This window comes from Myodes glareolus, chromosome 6, assembly GCF_982192425.1.
Source record: "Myodes glareolus chromosome 6, mMyoGla1.1, whole genome shotgun sequence".
In the NCBI taxonomy this organism is placed as follows: Eukaryota; Metazoa; Chordata; class Mammalia; order Rodentia; family Cricetidae; genus Myodes; species Myodes glareolus.
In genome coordinates, this window is record NC_142031.1 from 5,866,561 (window position 1) to 5,893,212 (window position 26,652).

The 26,652-nt window shown below is 50.2% G+C and overlaps 1 protein-coding gene across 4 annotated transcripts; it reads left to right on the forward strand.

The window, feature by feature from the left end:
* Positions 1-11,448: 11,448 nt before the first annotated feature.
* On the forward strand, positions 11,449-25,605 carry Park7 (Parkinsonism associated deglycase). Of its 4 annotated transcripts, none has more exons than XM_048415636.3 (7): positions 11,449-11,590; positions 12,476-12,581; positions 14,543-14,644; positions 16,408-16,467; positions 17,190-17,259; positions 20,653-20,739; positions 25,248-25,605. In XM_048415636.3, the coding sequence occupies exons 2-7, from the start codon at positions 12,492-12,494 to the stop codon at positions 25,406-25,408; spliced, it is 570 nt and encodes a 189-aa protein (XP_048271593.1). In that variant the 5' UTR covers positions 11,449-11,590; positions 12,476-12,491; the 3' UTR covers positions 25,409-25,605. The 4 variants fall into 4 exon arrangements, with proteins under 4 accessions (XP_048271593.1, XP_087762967.1, XP_048271588.1 ...); XM_087906841.1 differs by lacking the exon at positions 11,449-11,590 and adding an exon at positions 11,780-11,803; XM_048415631.3 differs by lacking the exons at positions 11,449-11,590; positions 12,476-12,581 and adding an exon at positions 13,633-13,809.
* Positions 25,606-26,652: the final 1,047 nt, after the last annotated feature.

The window sequence follows — 26,652 nt, forward strand, 5'->3', positions numbered from 1 at the left end:
AGACGCTTGCATTCCTAGCACTTGGAAGCCAGGCAAGTTTGTAGACCTGTGGGCAGCATGAGCATCTGTCTCCACTGTAGCTCAGGCTGGCCTTGGACCTGCAGCCATCCTCCTGCCTCAGTGTGGTGTGTGAGGAAGAATGGCCCCCCATAGGCTCATATATTTGAATGCTTAGTCACCAGGGAGTAGCACTATTTGAAAGAATTGAAAAGATTCCCAGGTGTGGCCTTGTTGGAGGAAGGGTGTCTCTGAGGGTGGGCTTTGAGATGTCAAAAGGCTACGCCAAACCCAGTCTCTCTGCTTGTGGACCGGGATGTAGTTCTCAGCTACCTCTCAGTCACCACACCTGTCTGCCACCGTCTTCCCGCCGTGATGAGCGCCGACTAAGCCCCTGAAGCTGTAAACCAGCCCCCAGGTAAATGACCCCTTCCATAAGAGTTGCCTCAGCAACAGAACCGTGACTGAGACATTCATTCGACTTCCTGAGTGCTGAGATTACAGGCTTCCAATGAAGCTCATGGCCACTCAGAGCTGTGGCTACCATTCTCATGTGGGAGGAAAAGAAGCCTGTGTTTATTGCAGGCCAGTGTTCCAATTGCTGTTGGCACCTCTTCATCCCCGTGACAAGACTCTGAAGTACACAGAGGCCATGTCAGTGTTCTATGGGCAGGGAGCCCGAGGCCTGGGGGTTTAGCAGTTTGTTCAGGGACACTCCAGGCTTAGGCATATCCAGGCTGCCACCAGAGAGAGTAGGGTTTCCAACTACAAGCCTGCCGGAGTTGAGGAAGGAAGATGTCAGGGATGGAACCCAGAACTTCTCATTCGGAAGCCACCTGAACCTGGGGCAAGGGTGATGACTCGGTGCGGCTTGGCAGGTTTTACCATGAATGAAAAAGTAAGTGTGTTGACTCAGCAGCCAGGAGTGATACTGCGGGCTCAGTGGTTGAGAGCTAAGACAGAAACCACAGCTACGTGCTTGACTACCCAGAAACGGATGATCCACGTCACCTTGGAGACAGGACAAAGAGCAGCATCAATGGCTACATGGGAGCCGTGCTTCTAAAAATCATGGGGAGAGAAGGCTGTATGGCTAGGAGGATTCGATGGCCTTCCAGAGGAGCCAATAATCCCACCACCCATATCAGGCAGCTCACAACTGCCTGTAATTCCAGCCTGAGAGGATCTGAGTAGCTGGCATTTTCTTTGGGCCACCGGAGACTTATTATTAATTATGGATGCTCAGCCTAAGCTTAGGCTTGCCCCACCAGCTCCTTTAACTTAACTGAACCTGTTTCTATTCATTTATATTTTCGCCTTGGGGCTTTTTAGCTTTCTTTCATTCAGTATGTCCTATCTTCCTGCTTTTTCTGTGTCTGTCTGTCTGGCCCTTGGAGTCTCCCAGGTGTCTCCTTTTCTTTCTTTATCCAACTCCCCCTCCAGTCTAAATTACTACTCTTATTCTCCGTGCAAGTTCCACCTATACCTCCTCCCTCACTACTGACTGTCCAGCTTTTTATTAGACCGACCAGGTGCCTTAGGCAGACAAGGTAAAACAGCAACACATCTTTACATAAACAAATATTCCACAACATAAATCTAACGCATCTTTGCATAATTAAACAAACATTCCACAACAGATCCTGAAGCCCTCTTCTGGCTTCTGTGGGTTCCTGCACACATGTGGCACACACACACACACACACACACACACACACACTGCCTTTTTGCTCAGTGGTGGTCCTACTTTCATCTCTGTTGCTGTAATAAAACATCCAGAAAAAAAGCAACATAAAGAACAGCTTTATTTTATCTCGGACTCCAGATTATAGTCCATCCAAGCAGGTCATTCACAGCAGCATGAGGTTGTGACAGCTGGTCACATCACATCCACAGTCAAGAGCAGAGAGAAATGAATGCACCCTTGTTCGCTTGCTTGCTTGTGCTCAGCTCAGTTTTTACTCTCATATAGTTCAGGACCCTTGCCTAGGGAATGGTGCTGCCCACAGAGAGCTGGGTCTTCCCCCACCAAGCAGACACTCCCCCACCTGATCAAGATTGACCCTTATTCAACTCTCTTCCCAGGTGAGTCAAGATTGGGTTGACAATTAAAGCTAGCACCACAGTGGTACAGTCTTACTTATATGTATAAGAGAGTCCAGGGTCCAGTTCTCAGAAATGAAATTAAAACATTAAAAAAATGCATCACCAAAAACTATTAAATAAAATGTGCTGTGTTCATTTTAGACAGTAGTAGAACTAGAACATCACTCAGGAGAGATAATGGTGGTCACAGCAGAATCACTCCCAAGCTACATCCAGAGTTGGGTGACTTTGTGTTTCCAGCAAATTCTACCTGTGAAGTGCAGGCTCCCCCTCCCAAACACTCACCACAGCATAGGGCAGGGTGGGGGTGGGGGAAGACTATCTAAATCAATCCCTAAATTCCCAGAATTACTTCATAGGTTCAGTTTTTGTCAACTAACATTCCATTTTTGTTGTTGTTCAAATGAAGAGCAAGGCTGCCGGGAGGCAGATTCCTCCCGAGCTGTTGACTCTTTCATTGAACCTGGCTCACCATTGGCTACAGTGGCTGGCCAGAGAGCCCAGAGGATCCTGTCCCTAGCATCCTAGGGCTGGGACTACAGGAACACGCCACAGCGCTCACCTTATTTATTCACTTTGAGTTCTAAGATAAAAACCAGGTCCTTGTACTTCTGCACAAGAACTGAGCCATGTGCCCAGCCACCCCCCCCCCGCTGGGCTTTTAAATGGCGATAGACAACCCAAACAATTGCAGACTATTCTAGTTCTTCCTGCATGTCTGTCTCCTGTTGTCTTGAATTTCTTTTATGATGGATCAATGCATAAACCATTGGTTTCTGTTTTGTTTTTTCAGTTAAATATCATCACACGAAATCAAAGTTCTAACTCAACTTCAAATAATCTCCAAGATCATGTTACAGTCATTAAGTTTTCTTGGGGCTCAGTGTCACTTGATAGCAAAGTGTGTGCTTAGCACGCATTTGACCAAATACCAAAATAGACGCATGAAGTGTTTTTCTCAAGTCAGCGAACTCAGTTCACCTAGCATCTGTGGACTGTGTCTGCACCTGGTGCTGGCCGTCCACGTCTGCTCAGCCTGCCACCACCAGTGCTCCCATCTTCCTTGCCGTCAGCACACTTCTGTGGCAGACTGGTCTGTTGGTTGCTGCTCTCCAGTTTGAAACGCTCTTCCAGAGCTGTGTGACTCATACCCCAATCTTACTCATATTTCCTCCTTGGAGGAAGTAAGAATGTTCCATGATGTGTTACAGATGGGCAGGTACACACACACACAAACACACATACACTTACCTGTTCATCCTCTTCTCTCCTTCACAATATAATACATACGAGAGCCTGACACACATACTCAGTGATATGCTGCATATAATAGCACCAGACCACACATAACGACATTGAAGTTGAGTGTGCAGTGCAGTGCATTGAAGTAAGTCTGTGATGTCCACCCAAACCAATGTTGTGGTTTTCAGGACACATCTCAGGTGACACACGACTGGATTTATCTATGCTGGTGCTTACCATCTTCCCCCACCGAACAGAATCTTCTATATCTCCAGGGAAGGACGACATTTGTCCACTGTTACACCCCTGGAACAATGAGCACAATTAAAAAACGTCACGAATGTGTTCCTGTCTGTGAGACAGACACACTGTTCAGCTACTTCACAGCCGGGAGAGAATGAAGCAACACACACTGCCTTACAATGTTGTTGGGACAAAGGGCTACAAGACTATAGATTTTTGAGCCTTACCGTGGCAACGGGGGACTGTGACTGGCATATCTACTATGGATTTTAATGCCTACATAGGAGTCGCTGCCTAAACCAGCAGATTCAGAGAACTACAATCAAGTACTCCATCACCCAAGTATTTTGTCTTTGTCCTGGTTCTAACCACGGCTTCACCTAGAGTATAAGAGAACTGTTTATATTTTCTGTAACTATATCCATCTGGACTGGGTGCCATAATCTGCTCGCCAATAAGGTCCGGCCACTTGTACTCAGTAAGCCAATTAAGACTTGAATGAATAGAGAAAAACAGAAAAGGATTTATTCAGTGTGGCCACACTGTGTAGAGGAACAAAGAGGTGCAGAGAACTGCCTTCTTAGTCATCTTTATGAAGTTTGATCAGTGTTTAATAGAGGGTCAAGGATATGCACACCTAAGCTGTCCGGGTCAAGCTGCGGTCCCGACCGCCACCGACCCGTCGCTGTCTGGGCTTCAGTCTCACCCTGTAAGGGTGACAGATGGTTAGAATTGTGCAATCGGTTACTGGGTAACAAATCCCCTCGGGCTGGTTCCTTTTCCTTCCCTTAACATGAGATTCCTGGGGACATTCCCATTTCTTTGGGGCCATTGTTTTAACAGTCCAATAGACTGGGACACAGAGTCTCTATTTAATATTTTCATTTCTGCCAGGCCGGTTACAAAACGCTAAATGTCGAAGACTCAGTGCCGCTTGAAGCAGCAGCTCTCAGTAACTTTGGAGCATGACGCCGTCTTCAAACAAGTCAAGACAGACCGGGCTCCAGAGCTGGGAATTCGCTAACAGGGTCACTTTCTGGCCATTTCGCCGCGGTCACCAGCAAGCACGTCACATCTTCAAGCCGACCTGTTCTCCTCCCCCCCCCCCCCCCCCGCGGAAGTCAGCAAGGTCTCAGCCCTCCGTCGGTCCCGGAACCGCAGCCAACGCTGCAAAGACTAAACCTCCCGTAGCTACGGTGAGAGCCCGCGCGGAGGCTGCGCAAGCGCACGGGGTCCTGCACGAGCCGCTCTGCCCCGCCCACTGCGGTTAGATTTAGCCAATCGCCGGCGCCGCGGCTGACGGAAGTGATCGTGCGTCTCTGCAGGTCAGCAGACCCATTTCCGGCAACCAATGGCTCGTTGGAGGCGTTCTGTGTGGTCCACCCCCGGGAGGCTTTTCTCACGAGGCGGAGCGGTGCTCGGCCGCGCACAGGGCTCCGAGTCAGAATTTCCCTCTTGCGCCAGCGCGGCCTCAAAGGTCAGGGCTCGCCCACTCTCCGGTCGCGCCGACCTGACCTTTCTTGGGCTCCGAGGGGGAAGTTCCGCGACATTGGAAACCCGTGTATCAGCAGGGCGTGGAGGCTCGGGAGTTAGAGGCAGGAGGATGGCCGCGAGCTCAAGTCTAGTCGAGGCTGAGCTGCAATGTGGGACAGTCTCAAAAAAAAATTTTTTTTTCTATTTCGGTAAATGCCGCCAAAATCTTTCTTCTGCCCAGTATCTGTGACTTAAATTCAGGGAAGCAAGAAAGAGGTGAAACCGTTAACTTCACGCCACAAGTGCAGAGGCACAGTCTGCCCAGATGACCTTGAGGTGTGAAAGAGATTAAATATGGTGATTTCTTCAACATACCTACTTCCTTGAAACCCGGGAGAAGTTTAGCTTCTTCCAACAATGCATAATGACTTGTCAAACGTTGAGTGAAAAGTTCCTGCATAGGACGGAGCTGTTCTGAGAAACTAATAGATGTCTTCATGACCAGTAGTATTACAGCAATATAGTGGTACGTGGTTGGAGGTTTTTTTTTTTTTTTTTGGCTTTGTTCAGTAGGTGTGTACTGAGAAATATGTTTGAATTGCCATGAGAGTTACTGGCACAATTAACTAATACTGGCAGCCTGCATGGTGGGTAGAATGAATCTTGGCATCATAATACCAGGGATTTTCCAGGACTGCAAGAATAAATTCATTCTCCTCCACCTCAATCTTCATATCTGTAAAATGGAAATTACTATACTGTATTACTTCTCTCCTTGCTGTGATAAAATATCTGAAGTCATAAGGAATGGAGGGTTTATTCTAGCTTATGGTTGGAGGGATGTGGTCCATCATGACAAGGCCACATGGCTGCAGGAGCTGGAGGCGTCTGGTCACACTGTATTGGCACTGAATGCCAGTGCTCAGTTTGCCTTGCTTTTGTGCGTTCAGGGACTGGCTCCCACCCCATGGAAGGATGCTCCCTACATTTATAGTGGTCTTTCCATCTCAACCCAATCTAAGTAATTCTTCATAGATAAGTCTAGAGGCTTGTTGCTGTGGATGCTACATCTTGTCACGCTGACAATAGTAACCGTCAAAGTCAATGACAAAACAAACATTAGCATTTTAGCTAAAAACACTGATATCAAATTGGGTATATGCCACCTACTTTTAACCCCAGCACTCAGGGGACAGATGCAGGCAGGTCTCTGTGAGGCCACCCTTGTGTGCATAGTGAATTCAAGACCAGCCAGGGCTACATAGTGAGACCCTCCCCCCCCCCCAAAAAAAATACTGAGCTCATTGGCAGAAAAGATAAACAAAAGAGTTGGGGTAGGAAGGATTGAGGGGCTCCTGTGTGTGAGTTAGCATCGTTTGAGGAGCCGTGGAAGTTGCTTTGGGGAAATGCTCTTCCCGTCAAGCCCCAGCTTTTCAAGGCTTTGCTCCATCCCGCCTTTATATTCCTTTGGCGAGACTGACACCCCGAGCAAAGAGAAGGAAAGCATGTTATACATGTGTGTAGGTATGTGTATGTGAGGGCAAATGCCCTTGGAGGCCAGAAGATGGCGTCAGAGCCCTTGACGTGGGTGTTTCAGGCTGTTGTGAGCCACCTGAAGTGGGTGCTGGGAACCAAAACCAAGTTTTCTGCAACACTTAACCACTGAGCTATTCCTTCAGCCCCAATATTTGAGTTTTAAAACTATGTGCAGGGTATCCATTGGATGAAAAAAAGGAAGGAAGGAAGAAAGGAAGAAAGGAAAGGACATGACAGCTCCTAGGGTATGGCGGAGGAGAAAGTTAATTGTTGATAAAAGGGAGAGCATAGCCAGAGGCAGAGACATCTGGGAGAGTCCAGGGTGCACATGACCCTGAGCCGTGTGTGCAGAGCGGGAGGGAAGAGAGGCCAAAGACTAAGAGGGGCAGCCTGGGTCAAGAATGACCAAGAGAATGGCATAGCCAAAATGGCTGTATTATATAGGGAAGGGCAGCTGGGAGAAGGGCAGCCCGGATGCTGTGCTGGAGAGTTCAGGGTAGAGGGCCCGTGCTGTAGAATAATCCCTTTGTACACTGAAGAGTTTTCGCTGTGACTGGTTTAATAAACAAGTGGATTGATTGGTCTATAGCCGAACAGAATAAGGTTAGGTGAGAGAGCCAACTAAGAATGCTGAGAAGGAGAAGGGTAGAGCCAGGGGTCGCCAGCCAGCCACAGAGGGAGCAGGAGATGACTGTACCATGCTAATAAAGGTCCCTCCATGTTGCAGAGCATAGACAATTAGTATGGGTTAACTTAAAAATGTAAGAACTAGTTAGTAATAAGCCTGAGCTGTTGACCGAGCATTTGTAATTAATATAAGCCTCTCCTCTGAGTGATTATTTGGGACCAGGCAGTTGGAACAGGAAACTTCTGAATACAGGCTAAGTATGCCAGCCACACCCTTAAAACGTAGGAACTGAAATGTTAGTGGACTTGTTTTCCCTGCCCACCAGTTCCCAAATAACCGACACAGAGACAATATGAATTATAAATGCTTAGCTGGTAGCTCAGGCTTATTACTAACTAGCTCTTAGGACTTAAATTAACCCATTGCTATTAATCTATGTGCTGACCCGAGGCTCCTGGCTTTTACCTCTCCTGCATGTCGTGCTTTCTCTCTGTCTGGCTCAAGACTCCTCAGACTTTCCAGCATCCTCCTAGGACAACTCTTCTGCCCGATCTCTTCCTGCCCAGCTATAGGCCAGTCAGCCCTTTATTAACCAACTAGAGTAATACATATTTACAGTGAACAGAGATTGTTCCACAGCACTGACAGATGCTAGGAGAACTGCTTTGATTTGTTAAGTAGACATCTCAGCCATTTACCCTAGGGTTTGAGACTTAGCATTCATTGGCTAAAAAGCTGTGCTGTCTCAGCTCCATTTCAGTTCTTGGTGGTGTAGAGATTTCAGGAGTGTGAGCTTCTCTGTGTGTTGCCCTCAAACTATCATCATGGTCACTGCAGCCACCCCACCACTCTCTGGCTTACCATTTTTTCCCCCTTGGGTTTGTTTTATGCCATAGCAGATAGCCAGCTTTTTGAGCCTGGTACTCAAAATAATCCTCCCTTTGTCTGTTTGTTTTTCTTTTTTGGAATGAGGGGCCCTGACTCATGCAACACAAGCATTCTACCAATTAGCTACAACCTCAGCCTTATTTTGTTGTTGCATTGAGACAGGGTCTTGCTAAGATGCCCAGACTGACCTGAAACTTGAGATCCTGCCTCGTTTTCTCAAGTGATGCATAGTGGTATATGTGTTTTAATAAATAAAGCTTGCCTGAAGATCAGAGTTCAAAGCAGTCACACAAATCAGTCATACAGGTCAAGCAGTGGTGGTGAGCACCTTTAATCCCAGCACTAGAGAGGAATATAAAACAGGAGGAGACAACTCTCAGTCTGAGGATTCGTGGAGGCTGGTGCCCATTTTAGTCTGAAATAGAGGTAAAAGCTAGTGGCTAGCTGCTTTGCTTTTCTGATCTTCAGCTTGAACCCCAATATCTGTCTGTGAGCTCTTACAGAACCTTTGGGTTTTTATTATTTGTGCTACATAAGGCTGTGTAGGGATGCAGGAATGGATTCATGGTCTCTGCCAATTAAAGAATTAAAAGGCAAGAAGATTACCACAAATCTTGGGAAATCTCTATGGAACTGGCTTATGACCCTGAGGAAATTACTAAAATAATTTAAGAATGGACTCAGACAGAATCTTGAGGATGATGTAGTAGAATTTAAAAGAAAAACCCCAGGACAGGCAAGCTGCCCGTCTCAACGCTGTCTGGAGGGAGAGAATGGAGAAGATGGCACAAAGGTCAGCACCCTGCAGGCAGCCACATAGTGTGAAGAATCAGCCTTATGGTGGCAGAGATCAGGTCAGCTCCTGGCCGCTGAGACACACAGAGGCATGGGTCAGTGGACACGGGTCAGTGCATGCACACAGTGGCTGCAGAGTTCAGCTGCAGTGGTCAGCACATAGTTACTTTAGGAAAGGAGACTCAGTGTTAGGGAGTTTAAAGATTGATTTATTATGTACAGTGTTCTGCCTGCACCTGTCCTTACAGGCCAGAAGAGGACACCAGATCTCATTACAGATGCTTGTGAGCCACCAGGTGGTTGCTGGGAATTGAATTTAGGACCTCTGGAAGAGCAGGGCTCGTAACTGCTGAGCCGTCTCTCCAGCCCCACACTAGGGATTTTAAATGCATAGATTCTGAGCAGCATCGGGAAGAAAAAGAAACAATTCTGCCTTTTTGAGCCAGGGACTGCACAAAGGGGGCAGGTATCCCAGGAGAAGAAGCACACCTTCTCAAGGTGAAGTTGCCTTCCTGGAGTGTCCCCTAGCCACGTCCCCAAGCTGCCATACTGGGTTAACCCTAAGTAAAGAGACAAGGGCATGTGTCCACCTAAGGTAGATTTCGTTCTTTACAAAAGTCCCTGGGATTTGTGCCCAGCACCCTCTGTGAATCTTGGAGCACACAGCTGACAAGTTGTCCTTGTCCCTTTCCATCACTCCAGGATGGAATACCTCCAAAGCTAGCTCTGCTTCTTCCCTTTGCAGATAGTGAAAAAGCCAGGTCGTTCTAGAACTAAAGGTTTCTTCCTGAATCCTTTAACGACATCAAACATTTGCTCAAGTACGTGTTGTCTACATGGCTTAACAATTTTAAAAATTAAAAACAAACCAGGCAGTGGTTGGCGCACACCTTTTATCCTAGCACTTGGGAGGCAGGGAATCAGACGCAGGTGGATCTCAGTGAGGCCAGCCTGGTCTACAAAGCAAGTTCCAGGACAACCAGGGTGGTTACACAGAAAACCCGTTTTGAAAAAACAAAACAAACAAACAAATAAATAACAAAACACGCCCAGTGTCATTGTAAGAATCTCCAGTATGTAAGATTTGAACCTGTAATGGAGGTCAACCAATGTATGTGGGGTATCCAATCTCTTTTATCTCTTTATATAGGAAGGGAAGCAAGTGTGCATCCTGTCTGGGGTTTGCACAAAGTACTGAGAGGTGCCAAATGAACTGGCCCTTCCCTGTAGGAAGTAGGGATGGGACCAGGTGAGGATGAGTCTCCCTCCTTTCAGCTGGTAAAGATATTCATTAAAAACTTAGGAGGGGCCAGTGAGAGGGCTCAGCAGGTAAAGGTGCTTGCCACACACTTGATCCATCCCTGGGCCCATATGCTAAGGAAAGAATGGGCTCCGGCAAGCAGTCTTCTCTGACCCTCTGAGTGCACTCTCTGGCACAGTTTGAGACACACATACAAGAAATAAATGTAAATAAAAAAGTAAAAACCCAAAATAGAATTACATAATCTAAATAACCCATTTAAAATGCGCTGGAGATCTCAGCCTTGCTCTACCAAGGCTGCAGCAGGGCTTTTGTTTGTGTGAGTGTGGTACCCATGGAGGCCAGAATAGAGGGCACTGGATTCCCCTGGAACTGGAGTTACAGGCAGTTATGAGTCTCTCCATCTGGGTGCCGGGAAATGAACCTGGGTTCTCTGCAAAAACAGCCTTGAGCTGCCTGAAGTTAGGAATGTTGTCTTTATCAGTAGGAGTCAGCACTTCGTGTTGGCTGCACATCTTCCTCAATGGGCTGGTGAATAAAACCACGGCTGCACAATTCAGGTTTTCTACACGAGCAGGACTGGTAAAAATCAATCTCTCCATATATGTTGAAAGTGGATTTATTAGAATGTCTCACAAGCTGCCTCTCCAGCTCCAGAAGTGCAGTGAAAAACCAAAACTCTTGTAGCCCCATGGACAGGCCTGTCCTGGGGGAGCGGGACAGGCCTGGGATGACCTGGAATGGAGTATTAGCAGGTCAGAGGCGAAAAGAGGGGGTTGTCACAGTAAGGGGTAAGAAGAGAAACAGCGCTGGGCGGTGGTGACACAGGCCGTTAATCCCGGCATTCGGGAGACAGAGACAGGTGGATCTCTGTGAGTTTGAGGCCAACCTGGTCTACAAGAGCTAGTTCCAGGACAGGCTCCAAAGCTACAAAGAAACCCTGTCTCGAAAAACCAAACCAAACCAAAAAAACCAAAGATGACCCTGAACTTCGGCCTCCGTCTGGCAAGTATTAGGATTACAAATAAGTGTGGGCAACCAACCATGCCGGGCTTTTATTTTCTCTTCTTTTTTTTCTGCATGGGGGTGGGTGGGCGTCACGCTCTAGCCGAGCCTGGCATCGAACTCGTCATTTTCATGCCATGGCTTCTAAAGGCCGCGGTGGCAACCGGCCAAACGCCGCCGGGGACCGTACCAAAGGTTGAGGGGCGAGGCACAGCCCACCATCCCCATCAAGCCGGGATGGGCCCGACCGGATGTGACGCACCCCTAGGCGGAAGCGAGGGGACTAGCCTCAGCGCGGGCGGTGCGCATGCGTGCTGGCAGTCTGCTCGGCGAGTCTGTTCGTGTGGCTGGCCCGAGCGTGGGGTTGCTGCGGGACTGACCGAGGCTTCGCGTGGGTGGAGGAGGCGCGGGTGCAGGTCAGCGCCCGGGAGCAGAGAGGCCGGCTTGTCCGCGCGCTGCCCGGGGAGGGTCCCGGCCGGGCGGGCTGGGGACGGCGGCCGCGGTGCATGCCGGGCCAGAGCTCTGCACGGGGTTGTGGCTTTGACTTAAAGTTCTGGTGCACGGCAAGCGTGCAGGGAAAACACGCGGAAAGTACTCTGCAGAGGCGTCTAGCTGCGGCTGTCCACAGGGTTGACTTTCGTCTCTCTTCATCATTAGCAATGTTGTCAGAGATTGATTAATGCATCATTGATCTCCCCAACCTGGTCCCGAATTTTTAGTACCGTTTATTGGAACAATAACAACAAAAACCTCCAAAAAATGTACAAGTTTCCAGACTGTGTATTCGTTTCTGTGACCCGTGAAATTTAGGGTCACAGAATCAGTAATTTTTTTTTGAATCGGTAATTCTTCAGGGCCCATTATTTGACCTTCCTTTGTAAGAAATTGAAGTTAAAAAAGCACAGTAAAGGAAAATCCAAACACTACTAACATGTTAGCCATCCCTGCTTTCTGTTTTTAAAGATTTTTGGTGTGTGTTTTGCCTGCGTGCACATACGTGCAGTGCCCGCAGAAGCCGGAAGAGGGCGCCGGATCCCCTGGAACTGGAGTTGGGGACAGTTGTGAGCTGCCACGGTGCCAGGAACTAAACCTTGGCCCTTTATTCTTACCCGCAGTCCATCCCTGCAGGCCAACCACCCTGTTTCACCCCAGAATTAGCGATTGAAACTTTACCATGTAAAGCAGTGTTAACCTAAACTGCTTGCTTTCATTCATCCCGGCCTGTTTCCTGGAAGATATTTACACTGCTTGAACAGGTGGTTATTGCATTGGCAACTTTTTAATTTTTTTTCCTTTTTTAGTCTTTAAGAATTAGAAATGGCTTCCAAAAGAGCTCTGGTCATCCTGGCCAAAGGCGCAGAGGAGATGGAGACGGTGATTCCCGTGGATGTCATGCGCCGAGCTGGGGTGAGTCTCGTCATGCGCTAGCCCGTCATTTTTACTTGTTTACTGTGCTCAAGCCTGCGTCCTGGGGTCCAGGGGTGCGGATGTGGAGGTCAGAGGCTGAATTGTATGAGTTGGCTCTCTGTCCACCATGGGTCCAGGGGAAGCTAAGGTCTCCTCAGGGGTGGAGGCCAGTGCCTCTGCCTGCAGAGCCATCTTGCCAGCCCTACATTATGAACTATTTCATGTACAAGGCTACAGTGATTGCATAGTAAAACATTAGTTTGTTCTCTGCTCACTTTTTTTGGTTTTTGAGATAGAGGCTCATCCTCTAGACCACACTGACCTGGAACTTACCACGTAACTCAGGATGGCTTTGAATTCTTGGCAGTTCTCCTGCCTCAGCTTCCCAAATGTCTGGGTTACTGCTGACTTTAAAAACTTGTAGTGCTTTGTCTTATTTCTTTTGCTGATTAATTTATTTTAAGAGACAGGTGTGTGTTTGTGTCCCAGCTAGCCCTGCACCCCAGGGCTCAAGCTGTCCTGCCGCAACCACCTGCGTAGTTGGGCTAGCAGGCATGTGCCAGCACGCTGGCCTGGACACTTTATGTGTGTGTGTGTGTGTGTGTGTGTGTGTGTGTGTGTGTGTGTGTGTGTGTTTGTTTGTTTGTTTTAAAACATATGCTTTAAAGTTTGGGGTTTTCCTGAGTCCCCTTTGTAAGTTTCCTCGGTCCCGTGCCCTCTCCTCCTTCCCTAGACATGACTGTTTGCAGGCCGACGTGTGCTGTCTCATGCATGTGCTTCGCTTCTTGTGTTTGCATGCAGCGTGTCACTTCTGTAACATGGTAAAGGTGCCCTCATGTTTGCCAGGCTCACAAGCCCGACAACAGTGCTGACTCTGCCTCTTCTCACAAGAGCCAGGTACAGACACTCGGCTGTGCTGATTTACTGTGGGAGCAGAGCTCAGCCTTGGGCTGTGTGTTTACACTCAGGTCTGCACACACTGTGAGCAGACTCAGCCCCGGCTGTGTGTTTACACTCAGCTCTGTGTACACCGTGTGAGCAGCGCTCAGTCCCGGCTGTGTGTTTGCACTGAGCTCTCCACGCTGGAATGCCAGCTTTCTCTTTTCCTGCTGCTGCACCGTGCTCTACCGTGTGTGGAATACCACCGCCTCCTCGCTCCAGTTATAGCCTATGCTGCTGGATATTTGAGATTTTTAACTTTTTTCTGTGTGTGAATGTTTGCCTGCATGTAAGTCTGTGTACTGCATGTGTGCCTGGTACCTGAAGAAGCCAGAAATGTGTGCCTGGTGCCCTAGAACTAGAATTATAGGTGGTTGTGAGCTGCTATGTGGGTGCTGGGAACCAAATCCAGGTGCTCTTAACCACTGAGCCATTTCTCCAGCCTCTGCAGTAATCACTCCTTTTTGGGGTTTATTTGTGCAAGCGTGAGGACAGCTTTAGAGACTCACAGCACCTAAACGTGGGATTGATGGGCCAGGACTGTTGTGGTCAGCATTGCTAAATTTTGCAAGCTCGTCTTCAGTGAGCTGACCTGTGGCCTCCCAGCACTGTAGGAAACGTCTGTGTTTTGGGGAATAGCTCCTGGTAATGTCCCCTAATGAATGTTCTGGAGGATAAAGTATTGTTTATTTGTTTGGCTTTCATTTCTACTTTTGGAAAAGATCGTGAGATTTAAATGACAAGGGTAGCCTTGCAAGATGGGTTATTAATAGGGTGACCTTGTAATTCATCTCCCAAACTCAACATATGTGGGGTAAAACGTGTTCTAGCCAGTCAGAACTGAGGCAGCGGCTCAGCTACAAGTTAGGACTGTCCCAGGCAAACCAGAAGAGACCTGGTATTAAATATATTTGGCCATTGCCTCGACTGGCTTTGTGGTATTCCCTGACTAGTTACTTAGAACCACGGAATGGGTATAAGTGTTGCATCTTCACGGTCTTGAGCGTCTATTCTTTTCCTAGATTAAAGTCACCGTTGCAGGCTTGGCTGGGAAAGACCCCGTGCAGTGTAGCCGTGATGTAATGATTTGTCCCGATGCCAGTCTTGAAGATGCAAAAAAGCAGGTTTGTTGTGTATATGTGGTCTGTTCCTTCTTTGGGGGCTTCTTTCTTTTTTTTTGAAATGACTTTTGGTTGTATCTATGACTGTAGTTAGAACATACTTAATTTAAGAAAATGGTTCTGGCTGGTGGCAGTGGTGACACACACCCTTAATCCCAGCACTTGGGAGGCAGAGGCAGGCAGAAATGTGAGTTTGAGGCCAGCCTGGTCTATAGAGCTAGTTCCAGGATAGCCGGGCTACATAGAGAAACCCTGTCTAGAAAAACAAACAAAGAGAATTAAAGAAAATGATTGTACCTGGATGAGAATGGCTGGATCTTGTGTCCGGTAAGTGGGTGGTGTGGGTGGAGGGAGCAGGAGAGAGCAGGAGGGAGCAGGGTGGTGGTGGCTGAGTGGGAGCATTATTCTTTGTTGGTATTTTCTTCCAAAGGCCTCCTTACTTCGTAAGTAGCCTACCACATTTTCCGTTTCCTTTTTTTCAGTACTGGTAGTTGAAACTCAGGTCTTCCATGTCAGGCAAGCTCTCTGCCACTGACTTCTGTCCTCCTAGCCTCTCGCCCTTGTTAAAGGTTTGTTTTGAGACAGGGTTTTGGAAGTGGCCCTGGTGGTGGCCCAGGTGGCTTGACTGTGACCTCTGTCTGGGTCATGGGTCTGGCTCCTGTCCTTTTCTTTCTGCTCGGATGACCTGTGTGGAGTGATGCACACCTGAGTAGTTCGTTGGGTTGAGGGTGGGGTGAGAGCTCTCCTTAAACTGTGGCTTTCTCCGTTTTTACAGTAATGGTGACTGTTGGTAATCACTTTCCTCAGAAGTGTGCCTGCCCACTGACCCTCAGATACTACGCAGAGGTCAGAGGTCATGACTCTGGATGATAAGAGATGGGCTGTGCCTGTAGAGCAGAGACATGGCAGCAAAGGCGGGAAAGGCATGAGTGTAATTCCCCATGCTGTCCCCAGTGGAGGGACGATCATTCCTCTCTAAGAAGTCTCACGGGCTGGAGAGATGGCTCAGGGGTTCAGAGCACTGGCTACTCTTCCAGAGGTCCTGAGTTCAATTCCCAGCAACCACATGGTGGCTCACAGCCATCTGTAATCAGATTCCTTTCTCTGGTGTGTGTGAAGACAGAGCACTCGTACATAAAATACATGAATAAATACATCTTTACAAAAAGAGATTATTTCTGTGTGAGTGTGTGTCTGTCTGTGTTAGTACCCACAGAGACCATCAGAGGGTGCTGGGTCCCCTGGAGCCGGAGCTGTATGGCGTTGTGAGCCACCATGTGGGTGCTGGGACCCACACCGCAGCCCTCCAGGAGCAACAGGGGCTCTTAACTGCTGAGCCATTTCTCCAGCCCTCATAGCTGCGTCTTTTTGATTACGATGTTCCACCATAGGGGTATGCCTTTATTTGTTTGTTATTTGGTGATTTTTGTTGTTTTGAAACAAGGTCTTATGTATACCTGGCTGGCCTCAAACCGAGTGTGTAGTGGAGGGCACCCTTGAACCTTCGATCTTCCTGCCTCTGCTTTCTCCTTCAGATGGCACCACTATGCCTGCCACTTCCTTACTAATTTTAGTGCTGGAGAATCAAACCCAGGGTCTCACTTGTGCTGGGAGTGTGCTCAAGCTCTGTCCAGAGCTGCTTGTATGCACCCCTGAGGTGCGTGTGCTGTTCTGTGCAGATAGTGCATCCTCAGATGCGAAGCTGCTGCTGGGCTAGCATTAACACAGTAGGAGTAAAATGTTTCCTTTTGTTTCCCAATTCACAGGGACCATACGATGTGGTGGTTCTTCCAGGAGGCAATCTGGGTGCACAGAATTTATCTGAGGTAAACTGCTCAATCATTCCTCGGTGAGGGGCTTACTTTTGAGAAAGTCTTGCATCTTCTACTCTATTCTGTCCTGTTTGTTCTGGCGTGCTTCAGGGATGGTGCTGCAGACGCAGGAGAACAGCCGAGGTTAGCCGAGTGGCGTCTAACATTGTAGAGCAAATTCTAGGAACATTTACTGCAAACTCAGTAGAAACAGCTAAGGTTAGCTGAGTGGCGTCTAACAGTGCAGAGCGCCGTTGTAGGAACATTTACTGCCGAGTAAGCTGCAATGGTGGGGCAGCTGCTGCAGCTAGGCTCAGTGCATGTAGACTAGCATGAGCTGCGAATGTCCAGCTGCTGCTGCAACAAAATGGGTTCAACCTAGAAAGTATTGCCTACTTGTCATCGAGGTCAAGGACAGCTGTGGGGCCAGAGGTGGCCGCTGTGCTTCCTTTCGAGCCCTGTGTGAAGAGTCCCATGGGAAGGCAGCACAGGACAGGGTTCAGTGCCCTGGTGATACTGCTTTCCTTGCTCATCTTTATCGAGGTGGCCTTTCTCTGGGGGGAGTGCTGTTGCCCAGGCTTGAGAACACAGACACGTGGGGAACCTGTCACTTCGTGTTAATGATTGGAGCCCCTTCTGGAAACCTGCTGGAAGGAAGCTAAGCCTAGAATGACTCTCCCAGCTCTTGCAGGAGGCTCTGTGGCTCAGCGGTGACCAAGTGTTTGTGTTCTCTCTAGTCGGCTGTGGTGAAGGAGATCCTGAAGGAGCAGGAGAGTAGGAAGGGCCTCATAGCTGCCATCTGTGCAGGTGAGTGAGTGCGGGTGTGAAGAGGGAGCTGGCCGAGGGGAAGCCTGACCGCACACAGCTGGCCTTCACCAACCAGAAGGTACCCACACTGAGTGTTTTATTAGGGTGCCGTGATGTCACGTCATTGCAGTTGAGCGATACTGTTTCTGTCTCTCCATCTCTGAGCCTCTGCTCTGGGAAACTCACTGTTTTCCCTGTGTGCTGACCTGGAGGACAAGACCTCTGGAATCCAGCAAACCACTTGTTCTAGCAGAGCCTGTGCCAGGAGAGTCAGCCCGAGTCTGTGCGGCCTGAACACCACAGCTCCAGCAGGGCTCTCCTGCCTCCGACTTGCTGAGTCTTCGCATGAGTGCTCTTGAACACCCGTGGCTTCAAATTAGGTCTTTTGGGGTTTCAAACGTGTCCTGAGCCGTGAGCTCTTATCACTTGCTTCCTCGAAAAGCTGTTCCTGCTGCCCTAATATCAGATGATGCTCTGGCCTCCGGGTCAGTATGGCTTTGCCAGTGTCTGCCTATTGGATGCCTTTCATGTGTGTCATAGAACAAGTGAACCCGTGACTAAAGGATGGATGGTTTTGTTTGGGGACCGAGGGACTCTGTCCCAGCTGTGGGACAAAGTAGATCCTGCAGGAGCCTCTGTGCCGGTTTTCTGTCCACTTCTTACTGTAGTGACAGCCTGTCGAAGCCATCCTTCAGGCAAGGCATTGTGCTATAGTCTCCTGTTGTAAGTTTTCCCAGTTCTGGGCTGGCCGTGGAGACCGGCCTGTAATCCCGGCACAGGGGATGTAGAAGTAGGTTCATGAGTTCAAGGCCACCCTGAGCTACATACTGGGAGCCTCTCTCCAAAAAAGAAAAGAAAGGGGGAAGTGCAATTGGGGGCCGTTCTAAATATTCCCAGTTTGGGGCCAGTAGAGTAGCTTAGGTGTAGCATGTGTTGGGCTCTGGGTTCCATTCCCAGCACCAAAGACAGACAGGCAAAACCATTCTTAATCTCTGATGTGATGCAGCAGTGGGCATTATCTGTGTAGATTCAGAGGGCCCTACACTGCGTGCTTGAGAGCCGTTACAGAGCCAGTGGGAGCTCCTAGGCACTGCCCCGGCCTCCTTAGTTTCCCTGGCTTTGTTCCCTCTGACTTGACGGAAGCTAAAGTGTGGTATCATCTTGTTTTTCTGTGTCACTGAGTAGAACATGATCAGCTGTAGCTGGGTCACTCGCTTGTGCTGAGGCAAGCTAAATGCCTGGGCCTTCCTGTGGATCAGATTGGTATTGAAAGGAAACAGTGCTAGCAGTGTGCTTACCGCAGTGACTGTCCTGGGTCACCATCCTGAATAATGAGCAGAGAGCAGGAGCAGCTCGGGCAGGGAATGGAGCAGAGGTCCAGGCCTGGTGCTTCGGTCAGGGGTGGGTACTGTGTTTGAGCTCCACAAACACAGTTGTTTTGTTAGCTTTGCCCTTGACGATGCTGAGTAAAAGAGGAAGCCACCGGCTGGGAGGCTCTCCTGGAAAGAATACAAGGAGCTTTTCTTTGAGTGAGGGAGAGAAAAGGAAGCTTGCAGGTGGAGGAGTCCTGTCAGTGTACCCAAGGCTCCCGCTGGCCGGCTGTTCTTTTTCCAGTGTCCACCAGGTGGTGCTATAGGAAGAGGCGTTCCCAGAGCTAACTCTTGGCATGTCCTTCATCAGTCTCAGATAATGGCAGTAATAAGTCTGTCTTGTCTTAATTTTCAAATTTTCTGACCCCTCCACCCCCCTGAAATCAGTAGTTAGGAGCTTACCATGATGAAGGCATGCCCTGCGTCCTGGCCCTGTTGCATGAAGCAGCGGTGTTGCTACCACCAGGGGAGCAGCCTGAGACCTGACTGGTCTGGCCGTGCTCTTGCTGCCAAGTGGAGGGTGACATAGGATTCTCAGTTCAGGTCTTACCTAGTAAGGATCTGAGAGGTGCACATGAATCCCCTCACTTAAAAGTGGACGATAACCGGGCATGGAGGGGCACACCATTAGTCCCAGATTCTCAGAAGCAGAGGCAGGTAGATCTCTGTGAGTTTGAGCCAGCCTGGTCTACATGGTGAGTTCTGGCTAGCCAGGGCTACAAAGGGAGACTCTTGTCTTAGAAAATATTGAGTGACAATTATTCTGTTTTTCTAGACTTTGGAAATTCTCTGTTCTCCACAGCTGTCTTGTGTAGAGAAGACATGAGGTGGAGAAGAGCGTGTATGTGATGCTTAGACTCAAGAGGTTACTCTGGGCTTGGTCTGAATCTGAGGCCTGAGTGACGCAGGCCTGGACAGTGGCGCTCTTTGCCGGTTGCAGCTGTGGGTCTAGAGCTCTTGTTCTGCAGGAGTCAGGGTTGGAGGAGGCTGGAGACAGTCAGCGGCTGAGTAAGAGCTCGCTGACGGGTGAGGTTGGTGTTGTTTTTGTCTAGCTGTGATGAGGCTTAGAGGGGACAGACGGCAGCAGCTTTAGGTTTTAAGAGGGTGGTGGCAGGCGAGGGTCGTTTTTCAGTCTCTGTTGCAGACTGTTAGATGCAGTGTGTGCTGTGAGTATCAGTGAAACTGGCCGTTTTCAGTGAGCACTCGGGGCTCATGGTAAGAGGCGGGGCCTCCCTCGGGTATCATGGACCGACAGCATGTGTGGTTTTCTACATCAGTGGTTTCAGAAGGGCTCAGTGTTGTCGTGTCTCAGACGTCAGCCCAGGGATCTCCTGCAGGGTACATGCTGGCCTCCATCTTGGCCCTGCCAGCTGGTGTGTGTCTGTGGCCGAGGGGCCTAACTCGCACCTCGAGTGCAGAAGAGCAGCCGTGAATCAGCAGCAAGCACGCGTGTTTTCACCGGTGTCTCTGCCGCAAATGAACTCTTTCCTTCAGAAAGAGTCTGGCAGGAGCTGGAAGGACAAACAGCAGTCAACAGACAGGCATGGTGGCACACAACCACGGGCACCTCCAGTTCCAGGGGAGCCAACCGTACATTGACATACATGCAGGCAAAACACCATGCATGTAAAAATTGAAAAGGAAAAAAGGAGGAAGACAAGAGTTTATTCAGCAGGGCAGCCCCTCCCGCTCTGTGCTCTGGAACAGGGAGCCCTGCTCCTGGGGGTCATTTGTCTCTGCTCTGCCGCGCTGAGGGACATTTTACAGCTGTTGAAGCATTCGGAAGTTCTGGACCTCGGCAGATGTGCTGAGCACAGGCTCACCACGGCCACGCCCTCCCGTGTGTGTTTGAGCAGTGTTGTTCAGAGTCATGACTCTGTAGTCCTGATTGGCCTGGGACTCACAGATCCTCCTCTGCTTCCCGAGCCCTGGGATTCACAGTGTGCACCACCGTGCCCAGCAGTGTTGCGGGTTTAAAGCCCGGGTTTTCTGTTTGCACGCTTATCTTCTTGTCTTCTTCTAGGCCCCACAGCTCTGCTGGCTCATGAAATTGGTTTTGGAAGCAAGGTCACAACACACCCAGGGGCTAAGGACAAAATGCTGAACGGAAGTAAGTGTCCCCGTACTTCCCACAGGAGATCTTTGAGACCTATCTGGAGGAGAGCACTGTGATGCACGGGCTGCTCAGGAACTCCCTGCCTGTGCACTGCCCACTTCCCTCGGTGTGCTTCTCTCAGCTAGTCCTCGCACACGCTGGGGCAGGCCGCGTGCCAGTCTGTGTGGAGGCACCAGGTCCCTGACTGTCAAAATGGGAAGGATTTTGAAATGCCAATTTAATTTTTATTTTTACTGAATGCCTTAACAACCACCCAAGGGTATTGTAGTAAACCCCAAAGATATTCACAGCATACAGAGGGGAATCCCACATCACAAGGGTAGAATTTAAACCCTGATGGCAGCTTCAACAAATGTCCTTTTACCACAGTACAGCAGACCCTCGGGGATCCTAAGTGGCAGACTAGCTTCTTGGGTAACATGTTTCTTTATTTAATTTTTGTTTTATTTTTCAAGACAGGGTTTCTCTGTGTACCCTGGCTATCCTGGAACTCACTCTGTATATCAGGCTGGCCTCAAACTCACAGAGATCCACCTGCCTCTCCCTCCGGAGTGCTGGGATTAAAAGTGTGAGCCACCACACCTGGCTGAATTTTATTAAATTTATAAAAGCAATTTCTCTTGATGAGGGAACTTGCAGACAGGAGGGAAAGTGAAGCTAGCTCCTCCCCTTCCACTTGTTGGCCCACTCAGCTGTCTCACGAGCTCTGGAGCCCCCTTTATCTTTTTAATATTTTCACTCAGGTGAGATCTTAGTAGACCCTTCTGCAGCCTGCTTTTGGGTTTGAGATGGAATTTCACTATGTTGCATAGAAAGACTTGGGGCTCACGCCATCCCCCTGCCTCATCTCAAGTAGCTGGAAGGCAGGTGTGTGTCCCTGTCAGGCAGCACTTCTCTGAGCCTTGCCTTCACTGTAGTCATCTTACCCAGATTGGCGCTGGGATTTGCTGTGTCTTATGTTTCTTTGGCTCATGGGTCTTGACTGATTAGTTTCTGCTTCTTTGCCTGCATGGACCCATGCTGTCAAGAAACTTTTTTTATTTGTTTTTTTGAGACAGGGTTTCTCTGTGTAACAACTCTGACTGTCCTGAAACTCACTTTGTAGACCAGGCTGGCCTCAAACTCACAGGAATCCACCTGCCTCTGCCTCCCGAGTGCTGGATTTAAAGGCTGCACCAACCCCTGGCGAGGCTTCCTCTCTAAAATGACTCTCGCTCTCATCAAGGTGACGTAAACACCGACTAGTGCGGCTGTCCCCTTGTCAGCTTGACATCAGCACACACAGGTTGTTAAGCCGGAACCTTCCCTGTCCGTCCCCAAGATCTCATATTAATGCCAACATCTCAGTGTGTGTCATTCCAAGCTGATTGGTTTTGTTTCGCTGAGACCGGGTTTCTCTGTAGATCAGGCCACCTCTGCCTTCCGAGTGCTGGGATTAAAGGCATGTGCCTGACACGTTCCAATTTCTAGTCCCGCAGCTGGGCCCGCCCGCATCAATCATAAGATGTTCTGCAGCTGTAACACTCAACCTGTCGGTCGAGACCCCTTCCACAGGGGTCACCTAAGACCATCGGCAAGTGCAGATATTTACTTTATAATTCATAATAGTAGCAAAATTACAGTTATGAAGTAGGAACAAAAATGTTATAGTTGGGGCCAGCACAGCATGAGAACTGTATTAAAGGGTCTCAGCGTTAGGAAAGTCGAGAGCCACCGCTCTACACCTTGCCTACAGGCCGGTCTAATGGAGGCATTCTCTCAGTTGAGAGCTGCTCTTCCCGAATGTCTCTAGCCTGTGTCCAGCTGACATAAAATAGACACACAGGGTTGCTCTTGGGCCGCACTTCCGGATGCTCTCAGCGTGTTGCCAAGTGCTGCTGTGTTTCCCAGGAAGCCTCGCAGTCCCTCAGTTATCAGGAGACTGTGAGGAGAACTGCGTGGAAGTCACTGTGGAGCGAAGGCTTTGGCTCCTGGTGTTGTAAATATGGGAGCTGGGTTTGTGTGGAGCTGATGAAATGAGGTCAGCGCGGAAGAACGGTCGGGGCTGAGGCCTGTGCTGTGTGTATGGCCGGCACACTGTGTTTGGGGGCCGTGCAGGAAGGGCTGTCCTACGTTGTGTCTGTTCTCTTCTGCTGCTGAAAGACAGAGGCTGAGACCTCATCGTAGGGTCCCTGAATTTACACAGTGCCCCAGCTTTCCTGGAGCCTGCAGTTCCATGGCAGGTCAGGTGGCAGCCTGCTGCCCAGGCCAGAACACTGAGGCCCAAAGGCCAGGTGACCCTCCTTTGTTTCCCTTCTCTCCCCTCCCTTCCCCACTCCCTATCTTTCCTTCCTCTCCCCTTTCTTCCCCTCCCCTCCCCCTCGCTATCTTTCCTTCCTCTCCCCTTTCTGTAGTGCAAGGCTCCCCTGCCCTTTCATCATTGCCAAGCATGCGGTCAGTAAGTCCTGCTTTAGGACACTGTTTGACCTTTGTGACCCTGGAAATCAGTCTGGAAGGGCTGTAGCCATCCTGCACCTGACTGTTCTAGGCCCTTCTGCCGGGGCTCAGTAATGCATTTGACAAACCTGTGTGACTCATCCGCCCTGTAGCAGTACTGCTCAGAACTGTGGTTGGTGGGCGCCATTCCCCTACAGCATGGCTCGGAGAGGCCAGAACCCCAGAGCCACTGTGCCCAGGGCCGACTGCTTTTTCTTAGAGGAGCAGCTAACAAGGGTCGGGGTTCTCTGGGCTCCAGGTCTCTATGGTAACTGCCCCGCACTGGTGTTCCCCAGTGTGAGCGGCTTTCTGCTTGTCTTCGTGTTTGTACACACAGGCGACAGCCTTCAGTCCCTACCTCGTGTTCTGCCTCTCCACTTGCCGCCTTCTCTCTGAAGAGATTTCTTCAAGTCTGCAAATTTACCCTAAACTCTCAAGTCCCAGCTGGCCTCATTTTCCGGGCTCCACAGCAGCCCTGGCTGCAGTGTACACTTTTTGAGGCCGTTCCTCTCTTTGGCCACTAGATGGGGGCCGTTGACAAGTACCAACCCCTGGCTGAGCCCTTTAAACTGTCTCCCTAGGCCGTCCTGACCTGGTGTAGCTGTCAGAGCAGGACTGGGAAAACCGAAACTTCCCTTCAAGTGATGGTCCCTACCTCCTTTACTGTCTACAAATGGGAAAGCTTCTGCTACGCTCCGCTTGCTTACTTCAGCGGATGGACTGAATTTGGGGTGGGGTAGGAAGGCACTCCTCCTGAGGGCTCTCGGTGAACCCCGAATGCCCTGTGCTCTTCATTCTAGGCAGAAACAGTAGGCATGAAGCAGTGCCCAAGCATCTCATGTTGGTGCTGTGCTGGTGGTTAGCTGGGTGTGGAGGTCCATGATCAGCGCCTGTGCGCCTGCCCCTCACAGTCAGCTATGCCTGCGCACTTGATCCTTCGCAGGAGCCCTCGCCCTGGAGGCCTCCTGTACTCTGCTGCCTTTGAAAGTCCCCACATCCATCTCCTCCCCTAAGGTTCTGTCCCAGACTTTCCCTTGTACTGACACCACAGACCCGATAGCCTGGACACAGGATCTCCCATGGGTGCCTGAGAGTGGGGTCCTCTGCACTGTGCACTCTGGACAGCACCACCAGGAGCGATGTTGGTTTAGAGCCCTCCTTCAGCGGTGGAACTGAGTCAAGGAACTTTCACCCTGGCCTGAAACCTGCTTCTGTGCTCTCTGTGCTCTGGTCAAACAGATGAGAGCAGAAGAGGCCCCAAGCGCTTTGAATAGCAGATGCTAAACAAAAGGATAAAGTTGATAGCTGGTGCCGGAGGGGTGCGGAGGTGCTGGAGGGGTGTGGAGCTGCTGTGACAGGCAGACCCCAGCTGTGGAGGTCAGCAGGCCTGCTCCAGGCCCACACTGGAGGCCCAAGGGCGGCCGGTGATGGGAACACACCTAGGCCCAGGGACAGGAAGCTCTGGGTTGTAGGTGAGGGCTGGAAGATGAGGAAGGGTGGCCTGGAGGGCAGGTGTGTCGCGTGGAGCGGGTCCTGTTGTAGCAGAGGCAGAATGGGGGAGGAGAGCTGGGGGGTTCCAGTGGGGGTACCCCAGTGTCTTAGTTCTTAGAGTCACAGGTGGCAGGCAGAGGAAGAGAGCCTGGCTGCTGCTGTCTGCCTCCCAGCTGCAGGCTTGTGTGGTCTGAGGCCGCAGAGGACAGGGGCTCTTCCTGTGGATCAGCCAGTTTGTGTCCTCATCGCGGCCGCGGCCCTGCTTCTGTCCCAGCACCCTGGCCTGAAGCTGAGTCCCTGTGGGAAGTGGAGACGTTCATCTCTAGTGCCCCTCAGAGCTGTCTCTCCCGCTTGTGGTCACTCCCTTCCACTCCGCCCTGCAGTGGCTTTACTGTGTTTCCCGCAGAGCTTGTGATAGCCCGCAGGCCTTAGGAGACAGCTGCTGCGTACGGGAAGATCAGACCTGGCAGCCCCAGTGAGTGGCTGGGCGTGTTATCGCTAACATAACCTATAGCAACTGTCTCTGTTCCCTGTAGGTCACTACAACTACTCAGAGAGCCGCGTGGAAAGGGATGGCCTGATCCTCACCAGCCGAGGGCCTGGGACCAGCTTCGAGTTTGCGCTGGCGATTGTGGAGGCGCTCAGCGGCAAGGAGGTGGCTGACCAAGTGAAGGCACCGCTTATCCTCAAAGACTAGAGCCCGAGCCCTGGGCCCCAAGGTCGAGGCAGACCATTGGAAACCAGTGCCCTATCCTTGGCCCATACTGTGTCCAGAAGCCAGTGAGCCTCAGGAACTAGCGTGTGACATAGCCACCACATGGGGATCTCACCCTGAAACCTAGGTCTGTACATTTCTGAATGTTCCTAGTAGAATAAACAGTTTACCGACTCCTGGCGGCTGCTTTGTGTCTGGCTTCATTCGCAGGTGGACGCTGTTGGTACAGCCACAGAAGGAGCTCCTTCCCCAGCTGGGAGTGATGCTCGGGTAAGCCCCATGAGGTGGGGTTTCTCCCTTCCCGGGGCTCCTGCATGCCCTCCTTTAGGGTGAGGTGAAAGCACCCACTCATTCCTAGGTATCACTCAGCTCCCACTCAGGAGGAAAACATGCTGAGGATGTGCCTCATCTGCCATGCCCACACAGCCCAGGCTAGACCAGTAGAGGGCAGCTCAGTTTGGGTTCTTGAGATCTCCTGGGGTGGCCAAGAAAAAAAAAACCAAGCCGGCCTGCTGACAGCCATCTTGTCACTGAAGAGAACACACCTGCTGTTCTCTAGCTGTCCTGGGGCAGCTCCTGCTCTAGAAAGCAAGGCTGGAAACTGCACTATTGTTTTGTTTCAAGACAGGGCCACTCTTTGTAGCCCTGGCTGCCCTGGAGCTAGCTCTGTAGACCAGGCTGGCTTCAAACTCCCAGGGATCCACCTGCCTCTGCCTCCTGAGCACCAGGAGTACATGAATGTTTTGGTAAACACTAGGAAAGGTAACAGAGAACGCTGAGGGAGAAACAACAGGTTTCGTTTACATGCTGGGGTGACTTAGGCCAGCGAGACTTAGGATATTAAAGACCAAACTTAAGTTAGGCTGGGTATGGCAGTCGGTACACTGGTGTTAGTCTAGTACTAGGAAGGCTGAGGCAGGAGGATTGCCACAAGCTCAAAGCTCTCCTAGACCAAGCCAAGGCTGCAGCAGGCCCTTTCCCATCAGCTCCTTGTCTACCAAAGACTAGTATGTGTCAAGCCCTGCCACTGATTCTGGGAGCCAGTCCAGGGGCTCTGTCCTTACAGAGCCTAGTTGTGGGGGCGGGAGGGGGCCAATGAGAGGATACGCAGGTGTGTCCTGTGGTCAAAATGAAGTTGCCTGCCCACTAGGTAAGGCCTCTCTGATAAGGGCTCTTAGGGAGGTCTGAATAGGCAGGTCTCTGCTGAGACTTCAAGCATAAAAGAA